Source organism: Ochotona princeps, chromosome 4 (genome assembly GCF_030435755.1).
Source record: "Ochotona princeps isolate mOchPri1 chromosome 4, mOchPri1.hap1, whole genome shotgun sequence".
In the NCBI taxonomy this organism is placed as follows: domain Eukaryota; kingdom Metazoa; phylum Chordata; class Mammalia; order Lagomorpha; family Ochotonidae; genus Ochotona; species Ochotona princeps.
In genome coordinates this window covers 55,069,161-55,085,784 of record NC_080835.1, presented here as the reverse complement: position 1 = coordinate 55,085,784, position 16,624 = coordinate 55,069,161, and the positions used below count along the sequence as shown (strand labels likewise).

General features: G+C 38.7%; 1 protein-coding gene and 1 pseudogene across 3 annotated transcripts in view; one reads left to right on the top strand and one right to left on the bottom strand.

The window, feature by feature from the left end:
• Positions 1–16,624, bottom strand: part of UVRAG (UV radiation resistance associated) — a 312,534-nt gene that overhangs the window by 137,739 nt on the left and 158,171 nt on the right. For all 3 annotated transcript variants that reach the window (XM_058663602.1, XM_058663603.1, XM_058663601.1), the window contains exon 8: positions 1,727–1,853. In XM_058663602.1, the coding sequence (XP_058519585.1) occupies positions 1,727–1,853 (127 nt within the window). The remainder of the gene's footprint in view (positions 1–1,726; positions 1,854–16,624) is intronic.
• LOC105942084 (protein MIX23-like) lies at positions 5,615–16,358 on the top strand (annotated as a pseudogene).

Below are 16,624 nucleotides of genomic sequence, written 5' to 3'. Positions count from 1 at the left end.
TATCATTAAGTTTTAAAAACAGACAAATTTGACCCTGCATCATGGCATACCAAGCTAAGCTTCAACCTGTCGCGATAGTATACAATGTGAGCACTGACTTGAGTCCCGGCAGCTCCACTTCCAATCTAGCTACCTGCTAATGGCCTTGGAAGGCAGCAGAGGAGGGCTCAAGCCCTTGGCCATCTGGATGCATCTGGAAGACCTAGAACTAGTTCCTAGAACCTGGATTCTGGACCAGCCCAGCTCCAGCCAGTGTGGTCATTTGGGGAGTGAATTGGTGGATGAAGATCACACTCTCTCTGACTCTCCTTCTCTCCTACAACTCTACGTTTCTAAAAAAAATAAATTAAACTTTCAAAAATGTAAATATTTTCTAACCTAAAACAAAAGTTTTAAATATAAAAGATTAAGAAGACGGAACTCCCATTCATTTAAAATAATCATAAAAGAGTGAACCATCAAGTCACAGAATGGAAAGATAAATTTTTATTGCAAATGTCAAAGAAACTATATCCCTAATATATAAACAAATGTCATTTTTTAAAAGGCAAATCCAATTTGTCCTTTAAAAAATGGCAAAATACTTAAGCAGGCACTTTAAAAAAAGATGTCATCTCAATCAAGCAAGAAATCAATGAAATGGTGATAAATTTTATTAATCTTCAGGAAAATAAAAACTACAACCACAAGGGATATTATCACACACCTACAGAAAGGCTAAAATAAGATAAGACAAAGTACCACAAGGTGTTAAGGACATAGACAAAAGCACTACTAGATGAAAAAAGGGAAGCTGAAAATTTGGAAAATGTTAGAATACAGTCTACTAAAGTTGGAGATGTGCATATCCTATGACTATTCACTTCTATACCTAGGTGTTTATTTGTCTAAAATACAAAAAAAAAATTCATTAAGAAATAACTATCAGGGGGAGTGATGCTTAGCCAATCAGTTAGGACACTCCCATTACACATCCGAATGTCTGGGTTCACTACACACCTCCAGCTCCTGACTCCAGCTTCCTGCTAAGGCCGACTCTGGGAAGTAGCAATGAAGATTCAAGTCATCAGGTCCCCATTGTGCATTCCCAGCTCCCTGCTTCAGCCCTGCTGCTGTAGGATTTGGATGGAAGCACTCTGTGTGTGTGTGCCTTTCAAATAATTAAGTAAAAAAATTTTTTATAAGAAAGGAATGTGTACCAGAATGTTCACAACAGCTTTAACTATAATAATCTCAATCTGTAAGTGACTTTAAAACCAACAGTGGGAGAAAATAAATGAAGTCAGGTTCTTACAATGGAATATTATTTGTCGTTAAGAATGAATAAACTAAATCACACAAAAATAAAGATGAGTTTTACAAAACAGAGTGCTGAACAGAGTGGGCACATAGGAATGAGCATGATTCCACTATTGTAAGCCAGGTCCGTGGTCACTCTGGCCAGATAAGTGGTTAGTGGAAGAGAACATGAGGCATTGGTGAGGTTTGGGGGTCTGAAAATACTATTTATCAGTTGAGACTCAGCTTACCTGGGTGTATTAGCTATCAGAAATCAAGCTGTGCAGATAGAAGGATTTGTATACTTCAGTATGAAGCACCTTTATTTTTTAAAATACTTACACATTAAAGAAAAATCTACCATCATATTTACACCAATAACTACTTGAGCCCATGGAAAACAAAGAAACAATGGAAAGTGGAGCATTTGTATACAATAGCTACTCACCTTTGTCCTGTAATGATAATTGTTGCTTATGCAGTAATGCCACCTCTCGTCCCAAAGCTTTCTTCTGTCTTTCCAATTCATTTCGGAGCACCAAAATTTTTAGTTGTAGACATTCACTTTCTTTTTTCTAAATAGACAAAATGATAAACAAATTTGTTAACTACGCAGTCATAACTAAAGGTTTATGCATTTGCAATGTTTCAAAATGAGCAATAGCTTCAACAGTGGGGCTAGTCCAAGGTCGGAGCTGTTGTCAGCATTTGGGAAGTGAATCAGTGAATGGGAGAGCTTTCTCTGTTTGTCTCCTTCTTCTTTCCTGCCTATTAAACTCTTTTTTTTTCTTAAAGGCAAGGCAATGTACCGTACAATTCCATTTACAAGAAATTACTGACTATGATGGGAGCACGAGAACCAGGGCTAGGGGCAGGCCTGGCTGGGTAAGTAGCAGCACGTGTCAGCTTACATGTGGGCTGGACTAGTGGTGTAAGTTGGGTTGGGCTAGGCTGCAGCACCCATTGACATGTATGAGAGCTGAATGGGATGCAGAACAGACTGGACCAGTCTGCTACATATATTGGCATTCAGCAACTGGGGCTGGAGGCAGGCCTGGTGGGGGTAATTGGGAGTTACTCTAACAAGGGTGCAGTTCTTGCTTGTGTACATAAGGGCCAAGTATGTGGTGGCCATGGTTGACTCAGCCACAGCATCTGTTGGTTTCATTAAGAGATGGAGCTGGGGTCAGAACAGGCCAGATGACTGAAACTACCAGTGTGTGTGTAGTCCTATATCAGTGGCAAACTGAGCCAGACCCCGCACCAGCTGGCACACACAGGAATCAGGTCTGGGGGTCACCTCTGGCAAGGTTTCTTTAGAGACTCTCTCAACTGGACAACTGTACACAAAACTCAAACCATGGGGGAAAATTCAGGATCTGTGGTCTGACTGTTGAGTGCATGTGTCATTTCCTGAAGCCTATGTGGTGTACAGCATGCCTAGATACACATGGAGCACATGGCAGCTCATTGAGGGCTGCAGGGGACTCACGTACCTTGGATGGCAGAACAGATTAGAACTCTCCTAGTCAAGCTTTGACAGCAAGTATCTGGGCATATAGACTCTAGGGTGGACTACGTCAGCTGATGGACCTTGGAAGGATTTCCTCAGCCTTGTAGCAATGAAATCAACCGTTATCTCAGAACTATCGAAACCACTTAAGCAGTATGCTTGAAACATGCTCCACATTGGGGAATTTGGGATGACATGGGGGTGGCTGTCCCGCACTCCTGGGTACTGATGCAGTTACGTTGCTAGGAGCAGCCCTCTCTCCTTCTCTTCCCCATTCCCCAGATATGAAAAGAAAAAAAATTTAGAAGCAACTGTCTCACCCATTTTCCTCCATTCCTCAACCCTCCCCATCCTAATTAGTGGTCCACATGGGTATACATCCCTCTAAGCTATGTAAACCACTTTAAAGATAAAATAAATTTATTTTAAAAATTAAAAAAAAAGAAATGGCTGGAATAGGCAAGGACAACGAAACAAAAAGTAGATTTCAATTCTTGCCAAGCTAAACTAAGGGGCTGTTATCTCTGACCTAATACAGAGAAGACATGTAGCGACCTGTGACACTTATCATTGCTAGGCAACAACCAAACAAGTCCTGTGTATTGCCTTTAAGCACCATGTGGGAAGCCTACTCTTTTACCATCACCTGGTAAAAAATCTATTCTTCCCCAGCAAAAGTGCTAATTCCTTCCCTAAAGGCAGCGATGACTTTCATGAATATAATGTTGAAGACATTATGAGACTAATGTCCCCCCTATGACACCAGTTGGTAGTAATGGGATGGCATCTCTTCCGTCCCCCACTACAGAAGTAGCTGAGGAAATGAACTAAAACCAAAGGTTTAAATAAGACCCAGAGACTCACAATAAAATGTTCAAGCCTCAATAAAAAATTCACTCATACTATGAAGCTGGAAAATGTCAGAGTAAATAAAATGAAACAATCAATAGATGCCAATAATGACGGGACAGGTTAGATTATCTGACAAGGATCTGAAAGTAGTTATCATAAAAATTCTTCAACAGCAGTTGAAACAAATAGAAAATCAAAGTCTCAGCAAAGAAATGAATATCTGAGGAAAGAAATACAAACAAATAAAGAAGAACCAAATGCAGCTAGCATTGTGGGACACCAAGTTAAGCCTGTGATGTCTGCTTTTCATTTCAGAGTGCCAGTTCTATCCCAAGCCACTCTTTTTCCAGAGTAACTCCTAGATAACATGCCTTGGAAAGCAGCGGAGGGTGGCCCGTTACTTTGACTTCTGCCACCCATGTGGGAAACGTGGATAGACCAGGTCAGCCATTGCAGAGTCTGTGAGCAGAAAAGTAAAGCACTGGAAATTTCAATTTAAAAACACAGAAAAAAATACACTTACACACACACACACACACACACGTCTCCAAGTCCTGCTGAACTACATCAGAACTTACAAAATTTATGTCAACAGAGGATAGACAAAAAGCAGAAGAAGGAGAGAGAAAAAGGCTGAAAAAGTATTTAAAGAAATAATGGCTAAAAACTCGCCAAATTAGGGGATTGGTATTTCACAGTTAAAACAAACCTGGACGCTTACACCTCATACTGGAAGGTTTGGGTTCAAGTCCAAGTTCTGTTTCTGATTTTAGCTTTCTGCTCATATATACTCTAGGAGACAGAAAATGATGATTTAAGCACTTAGGGTCCTACCATTCATGTGGGAGAACCAGATTCATTAAAATCTTCAGGCTTCAGCCTACCCAGCCCCAGCTGATGCGGACATTCAGGGAGTGAAGCAGCAGGTAGAAGAACTGTAAGTCTTCTGTCTTTCTTTTTTTTTTTTTTTAATTCATTAATTACATTGTATTATGTGACACCATTTCATAGGTACTTGGGTTCTCCCCACCCCTCCCCAAACCCTCCCACCATGGTGGATTCCTCCACCTTGTTGCATAACCACAGTTCAAGTTCAGTTGAGATTCCCCCATTGCAAGCATATACCAAACATAGAGTCCAGCATCTTATTGTCCAGTCAATTTCAACGGCTTCTTAGGTATACCCTCTCTGGTCTGAACTTCTGTCTTTCAAATAAAATTTTAAAATAAAATTTTAGGGCCCAGTGCGATAGTGTAGTGGTTAAAGTCCTCGCCTTGCATGCACCAGGATCCCATGTGGGCGCCGGTTCTAATTCCAGCGGCCCTGCTTCCCATCCAGCTCCCTGCTTGTGGCCTGGGAAAGTAGTCAAGGACAGCCCAAAGCCTTGGGATCCTGCACCTGCATGGGAGACCTGGAAGAGCTCCTGGCTCCTGGCTTCAGATCGGCACAGCACTGGCCACTGCGGTCACTTGGGGAGTGAACCATCGGACAAAAAATCTTCCTCTCTGTTTCTCCTCCTCTCTGTATATCTGCCTTTCCAATAAAAAATAAATAAATCTTAAAAGAAAAATAAATAAAATTTTAAGATTAAAACTTGTCAGTCAAATTAGACAAAATATGCAAACATACATAGTAAAAAAGATAGTGAATACCAAACACAATAACTCCTTACTTATGGTTTCTTTAAGGACCCCCTCCAACTGGACCACTAGTCTTAAAAACTCCCACCACAGGGAAAATCACAGGATCTGTGGTCTGACTGTGGAGTGCATGAGTCAGAATTGGGTCTCCTCAGTTGTTGAAGCCTGTGCAGTGGACAGCATGACCAGATGCAAATGGGGGACATGACAACTCATTGAGACTTGAACAGGACATCTAGTGTCAGGCAGGGCAGACCAAATTAGGCAATCCTCACAGCCAAGCTTTGACGGCAAGTGTCCATCCGGGCAATTGGAGAATCTAAGGTGGACTATGTCAGCCAATGGACCTTTGAAGGATATCCTCAATCTTGGAGCAAAGAAATCAACAACACCTCAGTACTATCAAAATCACTTGAGCAGTACCCTCAGAACATGCTCTACATTGGGGACCATGAGATGATATCAAGTGGCTCTCCCACATCCCTCAGTGCTAATGTGATTAGGCTACTGGGAGCAGCCCTCTCCTCTTCTCTTTGCCCTTCCTCCAGATACAAGAAGAAGAAAAAAAAAGGAAACAGTTGTCTCATCCACTTTCCTCCATTTCTCAACCCTCCCCACATGGTCCACGTGGACATCTGTCCTTCTCAGCGATGTAATTATCAAAAATAATATTTTAAGAAAAGAAAGAAAAATCAATGAAGCCAAAAACTTGTTCATTTAAGAGTTCAATAAAGATATTAATTCATATTATGAGAAATAAAACAGGGACCAATACAACTAATCCCATAGATACTAAGAGACTATAACCTTTAAATTCATATACCTATGAATATACACACACAGGTAATAACTTTGGTAAAATGGACTAATTTCTTGAATAATGATCTATCAACATTTGCGCAAGGAGAAACAGATAAGTCAGCCTTGATCCATTAAAGAAATTAGATCAATAGTTAATACCTTCCAAAACAGACTGCAGCTGGCCGACTTAGTTTCACTGAAGAATCCTACTGAACACCTAAATAAAAAATGATACTGGTTCTTTAAATTTCTTCCAGAAAAAATACTTTTGAACTCATTCTATGAGGCTGCACCACCAAAATCAGACAAAAACATCACCAAAATACTAGCAAATCAAATCCAACAATGTACAAGAACACTACAATAGGGCCCGGTGCCGTGACCTAGCGGCTAAAGTCCTCGTCTTGCCTGTGCCAGGATCCCATATGAAAGCCGGTTCTAATCCCGGCGGCCTTGCTTCCCATCCAGCTTCCTGCTTGTGGCCTGGGAAAGTGGTCCAGGACAGCCCAAAGCCTTGGGACCCTGCAGCCACATGGGAAACCTAGAAGAAGCTCCTGGCTCCTGGCTTCGGACTGGCTCAGCTCCGGCCACTGTGGCCACTTGGGGAGTGAATCAGCAGATGGAAGATCTTCCTCTCTGCCTCTCCTCCTGTCTATATATCTGACTTTGCAATAAAAATAAATATATTTTTTAAAAAAGAATGCTATAATATCCAAACAGCAATGAATGTCATTTATCAAACTAATGGGTTATGCAAGCAAAATCTTAACATCATACATATATAGAAAATCTTAACATCATACATATATAGAAAAGGTATGCCACAAAATCTAAGATCCATATATAAGAAAAAAAAATTAAGAAACTAGTAGCAAAGGGGAACTTCCTTAACTAGTAAAATAAATCTACCAAATAATCTACAGGTAATATTACACTTAATGGTGAATGTTTTTCTCTAAATCTGATGGCAAGATAAGGATGTCCCTTTTCATACTCCCTTTTAACAGAACTGAACTTGAAGTCTAAGCTAATGCAATGAAACAAGAAAAGGAAGGAAAAGACATGCAGATTTGGGAAGAAGGGAAAAAACTGTTTATAGATGACATACCATTTATGTAGAAAATCCCAAACAGACAAAAAAATAAAATCAACATCCTGTAACCAGTAAGAAATTATAGTTATTTATCCTATTAAAAAAGTGTCAGAAATAATAACAATAATATTATATATAACAATAAAATCAGAAAAAAGATTCAAAGGGTTACCTTACCAAAGAAGTAGATCAAAATAAACATAGGAAAAGAAGTTCAACATTCTATATCATCAGAAGACTGCAAATTAAAACAATGAAATGCAACCACACATTTATGAGAATAAAAACAATACCTAAAACTCTAAGAACTGTATAACACAAAGAATAGACCATGTTGTAAGCCAGGAACTCTAATTAACAGCAATGTACTACTAACGATAGTTCATCAATTGCAATCGATGTAACACACTAGTATAAAATTTTAAAAATTCTGAATTTTCTATACAATTTTTTTCTGTAAATTGAAAATTTTCAAAAGATTTAGCTTTAGGGCCAGTGTTGCAAAGCAGTGATTTAAGCCAATACCCATCATGTCTTACTCTATACTGGTGCCACTTCATGTCCCTTCTGTTCCACTTCTGATCCTGATCCAGCTCCCTGCTGATGAATCCAGGAAAGCAGTGGAAGATGCCCCAATGACCTGAACCCCTGCCACCCACATGGAAGTCCTCTGTGCAGTACCTGGGTCTTGGCTTTTGTCTCTTCTTTTTGTAACTGTGACTTTCAAATAAATGCATAACCTTTCTCTTTTTTAAAAAATAGCGATTTATTTAATTGAAAGTCAACAAATGGAGGGAGGAAGAGAAGAAGAGAGGAGAGGGGAAGAGAGGTGGGAAGGGCAGGAGAGAGACATCTTACACTCACATGTTCACTCCCCAGGTGACTGCAATGGCCAGAGCTGGACCAATCTGAAGCCAGGAGCCAGGGGCTTCTACCAGATCTCCCACATGGGTGGCAAGGATCCAAGCTCTTAGGCCTTCTTCTACAGCTTTCCCAGGTATTAGCAGGGAACTGGATCAGAAGTGGAGAAGCCAGGACTCAAACTGGTACTGATTTGGAATGCAATGCCATAGATGGATGTTCTACCTACTTCACTATGATGCCAGTCTCATACATGAATCTTTTCTTTTTAAAGATTTATTCATTTTATTACAGCCAGATATACACAGAGGAGGAGAGACAGAGAGGAAGATCTTCCATCCGATGATTCACTCCCCAAGTGTGCCGCAATGGGCCGGAGCTGCACCGATCTGAAGCCGGGAACCTGGAACCTCTTCCGGGTCTCCCACGCGGGTGCAGTGTCCCAATGCATTGGGACTGCTTTCCCAGGCCACAAGCAGGGAGCCGGATGGGAAGTGGAGCTGCCGGGATTAGAACCAGTGCCCATATGGGACCCCGGGGCGTTCAAGGCGAGGACTTTAGCCGCTAGGCCACGCCGCCGGGCCCTCATACATGAATCTTAAAGTTTAGTTTTGAAAAAGCCATAAGGGTATCTACCAAAAAAGTCAATTTTACTGAATGATCATTTAATCAAACAAAATCACAGCCATTCTACCAGAGAAACAATTTACAAATATTTCCTATTTAAAGCATGGCTTAACCCTTATGCAGACTCCCTTTATCACCAAGTACTTTGCTTAAATTTGCCTTTAAATTAAAAAGAAAATCTGAAATCATGTTGCCATGAAGAATATAAATGTGCCTGAAGACACTGTTCATGTGTGTGCTCTTCTACCCTGGTCTTTACCAAATGATGTCCTAATTCCCCAGAACATAGATCTTAATTTGGTTTCACCTAGTAAATTTCTATCTCATTTCCAGAGTATATACTTAACCTTTTGAATGTAATATGAAAAATGTATTTGTTAAGTAAATCAAAAAAGTTACCAAGATCTGGGATAAGCCTGGAGAAATCTTTAAAAGGGAAAGGGCAGATTCCGATTTGATTCATAGACAATGAGGAACTCTGGGAACTAAATGAGGTGCATCACAACACGGCCTTGTTGAAGCCATGGGCATAGAAAATGAGTCTTGGCAGATGCTTTGAAAGTGCTTTACATCAGTCATTGCTCACCCAAAATGCTCTCTTCCTCAACCCTGAAACACTGATTCTAAACAGATGGCATGATAATCCGATAAAGACATTTAAGCCAAGAAAACAAGTACAGGAGCTTATTTCCAATCATTATTATGGCTGGCTTGGCAAGTCAATGAAATATGTCTTAACAATGAATGTTCTGAAGTACTTTTTCTGAGCAAAACAAACATTTAGAAAAGTCTACTGCATGATTCAAGATGAATGAGAAATGGTTTCCGCATTGTATGAATTTAGGTCTACTATGAAGACAAAAACCATTTTGTCCTGACTACCCACTGCAAAAACAAAGCCCAAAAGTCAGCTGGTTCTAAAGCAGGGAAGTAAACTAAATGGTTATATGCAGGGGAATAAACAAGCAAAAGGTCACACACAAACACACAAACATACATGCACACATGAATATTATTCAGCCTTGAAAAAGAAGGAAATTCTACAATATGGATCAGCCTACAAGACATTATATAAATTCAAACAAAACAATCATAAAATGACATATATTCCACTTATTTAAGATACTTAAAAGTATTCCAAATCATAGAGACTGCAACAGAAGGTTGCCAAGATCGCAAATAGTGAGAAATGAGGAGTATTCAAAGGTTTAGTTTTACAGTTGAAAAGAGCTTTGCAGAATGATCCTCCTAAGATTTACCCAATATTTTGAATATATACTTTATATCACTGAACTCTTATAAATGTCTGAGGTTATATGTATTTCATAGAGCCAATGAGGTTGCCTACAATGGAAGGAAAAAGGAACCAAGAAAAACCTTGCATTTTCTTTATTAATCCAATAGCTGAATCAGGTGTCCCTGTATCACTGATGAAAAAAAATCAGTTAACACTTAGAAAATACTTTTTTTACAAAGAGCAATGTATTCAAATTTCTTAATTTGAAAACTTTCACAAAATATGCAAATTGTATCCTCCAGAGCCAGAACAAGTAGAGAACAGTGATATGTAAAGGAGGGATTAGCCCACTCTAACCCAGAGCGCACATTTCTATTGGGATGTTTTTGAAGATCAAAGAACCAATGCTGCAAGTTAATCTGAATACTAAACTAATAGGAGGATGTGCATGTATTATTTCTGATTTACAGTCCATGTGCAGAAACAAGGCTAGTTACAGAAACTTATCAACTCATTCAGAACCAGAACTGCTAGCTGAATTTCTGATGAGTGGAGTAACCAAACCCATGCTTATTTGCTCCCAAATTCCTCAAAGATAAGTGGCTCAGCATCAGTGCTGTAGTGCACGGTGTTGAACCGCGGCCTGCAGCACCGGAATCCTGTATCAAAGTGCTGCTTCATGCCCTAGCTAATCTGCTTCTGATCTAGATCCCTGTTAATATGCCTGAAAACCAACAAAAGACAGCTCAGGTGTTTGGGATCCTGTCAGCCACATATGAGACATGAATGGAGTTCTGGCTCCTGAGTTTAGCCTAGACTAGCCATTGTGGTCATTTGGGGAATGAACCAGTAACTGCAGGATTTCTCTCTCTTCCTCTCTCTAGGCCATTCTGCCTTTCAAATAAGTAAAATAGATTTTTTTGATATCCAATAAAATAACAACTTCAGTAAGTTGTTCAAAGATCTCAAGGTCCCATAAGTATTCTCAGCAGGTGTCTATATTTTTACCCCAAGTAAATTCAATGTTACATATTTATCTCCAGTGGATCACTTCTAATAGCATTTGAACTGAAATCACAGATACATTAATCTGTTTGCAAGTGCACACATGATCCCATTTATGGGTCTTTATAAAAAAATAAAAAATCATAAGCAATGCTAAACATTCATTTCAGAAGGACAGACTAATATATATATAGCATAATCAGTGGAAACAAACATTTTCTCATAGATCACATTGGACATAAAAAAAGCCTTCAGCCAAAATCCTTATAACAAGGTCCTGGAGACCTTTTGTAAGTTACGAGATAAGATACATTTTCATAATAACACTAACTGGTTATATACCTTTTTCACTCTCATTTTCTCGTAGGTATTCATGACACTGATGTGTACCTGAGTCTTTAAGGTTTGTGGTACTGTGACAGATAAGCTGCATAAGTAGATGTGAGAATCCTGCTGTCTTTTAGTAAGCTAGACATTAGTTTAATAGAACTCAAATTTGCAAAAAATTTAAAACAGGGCAAATCCAAATGTTTTTGTTTAGAGAAATACTTATGACCAAAATGTATTATATTAACATGTGGATTTATTATTGGAACTTTAACATAAATCAGAGAGCTTGCATTTTCAAATTTCTCAGATTTAATTCTAGTACTATATTATTAACAAATACATCCTAAGTTCTTTGAGGTTATAACAATTTTCAAGACTACAATGGTGTCATGGAAACAAAAAGTTTGAGAATTAATGGTTTGGGGAGTATTTTGTATTCACCAATAATAGCCACCCCCTCAACTGGAAGCAATTAGCATCCTGGGGGAATTTTAGAACTACAACAACTGTCTAAAAGTTAACAAATTTCCTTTCAAATATAATTATATGTTTTTATTTTTTTTTTTAAAAGATTTATTCATTTTATTATAGACAGATATACACAGAGGAGGAGAGACAGAGAGGAAGATCTTCCGTCCAGTGATTCACTCCCCAAGTGGGCTGCAACGGGCCGGTGCTGCACCGATCCGAAGCCAGGAACCTGGAACCTCTTCCGGGTCTCCCACAAGGGTGCAGTGTCCCAATGCATTGGGCCGTCCTCAACTGCTTTCCCAGGCCACAAGCAGGGAGCCGGATGGGAAGTGGAGCTGCCGGGATTAGAACCGGCGCCCATATGGGATCCTGGGGCTTTCAAGGCGAGGACTTTAGCAGCTAGGCCACGCTGCCGGGCCCTAGTAGAATATTTTCTAAGGGAATCTTTCTCTTCTTGGTGCTTGACAAGGTACCATTTAAAAACATATAATTGGGCCTGGTGGCGTGGCCTAGCGGCTAAAGTCCTCACCTTGAAAGCCCTGGGATCCCATATGGGCACCGGTTCTAATCCCGGCAGCTCCACTTCCCATCCAGCTCCCTGCTTGTGGCCTGGGAAAGCAGTCGAGGACGGCCCAATGCATTGGGACCCTGCACCCGCGTGGGAGACCCGGAAGAGGTTCCAGGTTCCTAGCTTCGGATCGGCGAGCATCGGCCTGTTGCGGCTCACTTGGGGAGTGAATCATCGGATGGAAGATCTTCCTCTCAGTATATCTGGCTGTAATAAAATGAATAAATCTTTAAAAAAAAAAAGAAAATATTCTACTAAATCCATTAATTTCATAGACTCAGTAGCAATATCGGACCTAGAACTCAGATTCAACTAAGAGGGAGTTTCATGGCTGACATAAGAGAATAAGTACCTAACCAACTGCTCCCCCATAACAGCTTTGCATTCGGATAAAGTACAAACCACTACTACTTCAGCGTTCTGGAGATTGATCAATGCCAGGCATCATTTAGAGGAGACTCCAAAGTTGGCTTAAGAAATCAACCAACTCACAGGAGAGATTTCCCCTTTCCTGTTTCTTTGTCTCGAGGGTGGCTGTGAACTCTAGACAAAGTCAACTATCCTTCCAGGTGAAGGGACCCAGGGAAAGAAGTCAAACAACAAAGGCTGCCAGCAAGGAGGAAGCCAGGCAAAGAGCACCCCAACTTCTGTTTAGATGTGACTGAAATCTTTGACCAGACAATATGCCAAAAGTTCTTGAAGCAAACAGAAAACTGCTTGAGCTTGAGGTAAAAGATAACTACAATCAAATCTGAGCAAACGCCCACTGCAGACATGGTAGTTTGAGTGTAACAATTAAATTCATGTAAAATAAACATCAATATTGTTTAGGACAAAGTACAAAATCCAGAGATATCACTAAATTATTTTCACAGTGTCTAGAAGACTATGCAATATTATCCAGTATATGAAGATTTGGAAAGTATGACTTACTCTCCCAAAAAGAGACAGCCAACATATGGCAACCCCAAGATGACCCAAATGTTAAACCTATCAGACAAATAATTTAAAGTCACTCTTATAAATAGGCCTAGTGATGAAAGCATAATATTCTCCTAAGGTATAAATAGATATGAAATCCCAGCAGAGAATTAAAAGATGTTTAAAATATCCAGGAAATTTTTCTGCTTTTACTCAAGAAGGGAATAGGGAAAAAAAGAACACTACCCATTCATAATCTTAAGGACAAACTCTAACACAGTCATTTAAAACATCACATCCCAACATTCCTTAACAAATATAGGTGTAAAATTCTTTAATTATTACCAGATCAAATACAACAAGATACAGAAAACATTATTTACTAGGACTAATACAAATTTATTCCAGAAATGTTATGTTTAGTTATACACTTACAATTAAATCACTTAGCTCATTCTGTTATTAGAATGCAGAAAAATCAATCATTTTAATAGATCCAGAAAACCTACTTCTAAAAATGCAATATTCACTCTCGATTAAAAAAAGAGCAACTTAGAAACTAAAAATAACAGTGAATTTCCAAAACCTAAAAAGGGCATTGCTAATATATTTATAGGAGAAAGGATAACTTGCTTCTTACTAAAATGAAAAACAAGGCATTATTTCCGTTCTTACTAATTTTTTTTAGCCTTAAGCTGTGGTTCTAACCATTTAAATGAAGCAGAAAATTTAAATAAATGCCCACATTTATAGATTTGACTGTTTAAATAGAAAATCCCAAAAAAATCCCCAAAATAATTGACATAAGTTAGTATAACAATACTTTAATATATAATTAATGAACTATAATTAATTCTATCCCTAGATACTAGTAGTAAGCAAGTGAGGAAAAAGTAAAAAATAATTTTATGTGCTTAAGCAGATGCAGGACACAGAACTTGTCACTTGTGACTATGGCATCCCATTTTATACATAGTACTTGGTTTGAATCCTTGCTATTTTACTTCTAGTTGACTTTCCCATTAAGGTACACACTGGGAAGCAGCAGAAAAAAAATAACGAATCATAGGACTTTATAATAGAGGAATCTAGGAGACACTACCTTGACTATATGATGGAGGTTATTAACCACAGTGATTAGTCATAAAAGCAAGAGACTAAAAACCACATAGAACAAATAAGACTAGGAAGCCATGATAACCTAAATTCAGTGTTGGGTCATCCAGAGCAGACACTGGAACTAAAAAGGGGCTAATATTTGGGCCTGGCACATCAGCCTAGCCACTAAAGTCCTTGACTTGCATGTACAGAGATCCCATATGGCTGTTGATGGCTCAGTCTGGCTGTTGCGGCCACTTGGGGAGTGAACCAGCAGATGGAAGATCCTTCTCTCTGTCTCTCCTTCTCTCTGTAAATCTGACTTTCCAATAAATAAATAAATAAATAAATAAATAAATAAATAAATAAATAACTCTTCTTGGAGGAGAGTGTGTTTTAGAATCTCATCTGGTCATGAGAAAAATAGCAGACAAATCCTAAGAAATACCTGACCCACAGTCCTTAAAACAAAGAAAGTCTCTGAAATTTTCACAACTAAGAAGAGCCTCAGGAAGCATAACTACTAACTCTAATGCTTTCCTTGATGGAATTTTAGAACACAAAAAGCTTAGAAAAGCTTAATAAAAGCTAAGAAAGTATGAATAAAATATGTAATCTGGTTTATGAAAATTTATCACTATACATTCATTATTGCAGAATGTAACATATTCTGATCAGACATTAATAGTAGAGGAAATTGAGTACAGAGCATACAAGGTGAATTCCTGTATCATCATTCTAATAATTGTATAAATCCAAAACTGTCCTAAAACAAAAAGGCTATTTATTTAAAAAGAAAGGGAAAAAAAGGTGGAAATACTGGTGAAATCTAAATAAATGTAATTGCCAGTAATAACATCTTAGTGTTAATTCTTGGTTTCAACCATGTATCATGGCAATGATTATATAAGATACTGATATTAGGGAAAACTGGATAAAATGTTTATGAGAACCCTGTGAATTATCTCTTAAATAAAATCATATTTTAAAGTTAAAATATAAACTAGATCATTTATTTTTTAAAGGGGAAGAAATATTTCAAACTTCTTAAAATATACATAAGTGACTAACAGGATATAAAAAGTGTTCACCAAAAAAAGGTAATTTAAAAACAAGAGAAGGGGGGCCCAGTGTGATGGCAGCTCAGTGGCTAAATCCTCGGCTTACACACTCTGGGATCCCACATGGGTGAAGGTTTGTATTCCGGCTGTTGCCCTTCCCATCCAACTCCCTGCTTGTGGCCCAGGAAAGCAGCAGAGGACAGCCCAAAGCCGTGGTATTCTGCATCGAGGTAGAAGATCCAGATGAGGATCCTGGCTCCTGGCTTCGGATTGGCTCAGCTCTGGCCATTGGGGCCATTTGGGGAATGAACCAGCAGATGAAAGAAGATCTTTCTTTCTGTCTCTCCTTCCCTAAGTAAATCCGCCTTTCCAATAAAAATAAATAAACCTTAAAAAAAAATGTAAGCCTAACATATCCATTAGAACAGCTAGAATTATAATGGTATACATTTGCTTCACAATGACAGGGTTAAAACTCCACTAGGTGAAGATTTCAACACACAGCAAGTAGGGAAAAACAACAACATCTCTTAAGTGAAATAGATAAATCTTTGAAGTTTCACTCAAGAAGTAGATAACTTGGGTCTAATACAGAGAGCCCAGTGGTGATGTGAACTGTGTGGCGTTCACCAAGTTCCACGACATACTCAAGGTGATGAGGACAACTGATGACAGAATAGCTCATGAGTTAAACACCACAGTTTCAACAGCTTCCTTTGCCAGGCAAATTGATGCTAGCCAAACCTGCAAACAACTTTGAGTCTGATGGCACCTCATGCCAGCAGGGATAAGTGTCATAAAAATATTGTATATCCCAGACCTCAGGAGCAGTAAGAAACCTCCTACAAGAAAGAGAAAAGAATTTGGATTTATTTTCTAAGAAATAACAATGTTGAAATGGATGTAGTTAAAACTAAAAAAACTGAAGTGATACATGACAGAAGTTGGAAGGCGTTTAATGAGAGTTCCTGAATTTACTTCAAGCCTCATAAGAATGAATAAAGCAAGATGAGTTTTTGTTAAGGACCAAGTCATCTCAAGAGAGGTAAGCACAACGGGCATCAACAAGGCAGGCTTCCTAGAAAGATTTCCGACTCAACAGTCTAAGACTTTTTGATGATTTCAGCCCCATTTAGCCAAGACCTCAAGTATAAGTAATTCTGATAATTATGTAGAAATCAACTAACTGCTATTGTATGTTTATTCTATAAAAAGAGATATTTGGGCAAGTAAACTTTTTGATACTGAAAGAAAAAAAGTAGATAAGT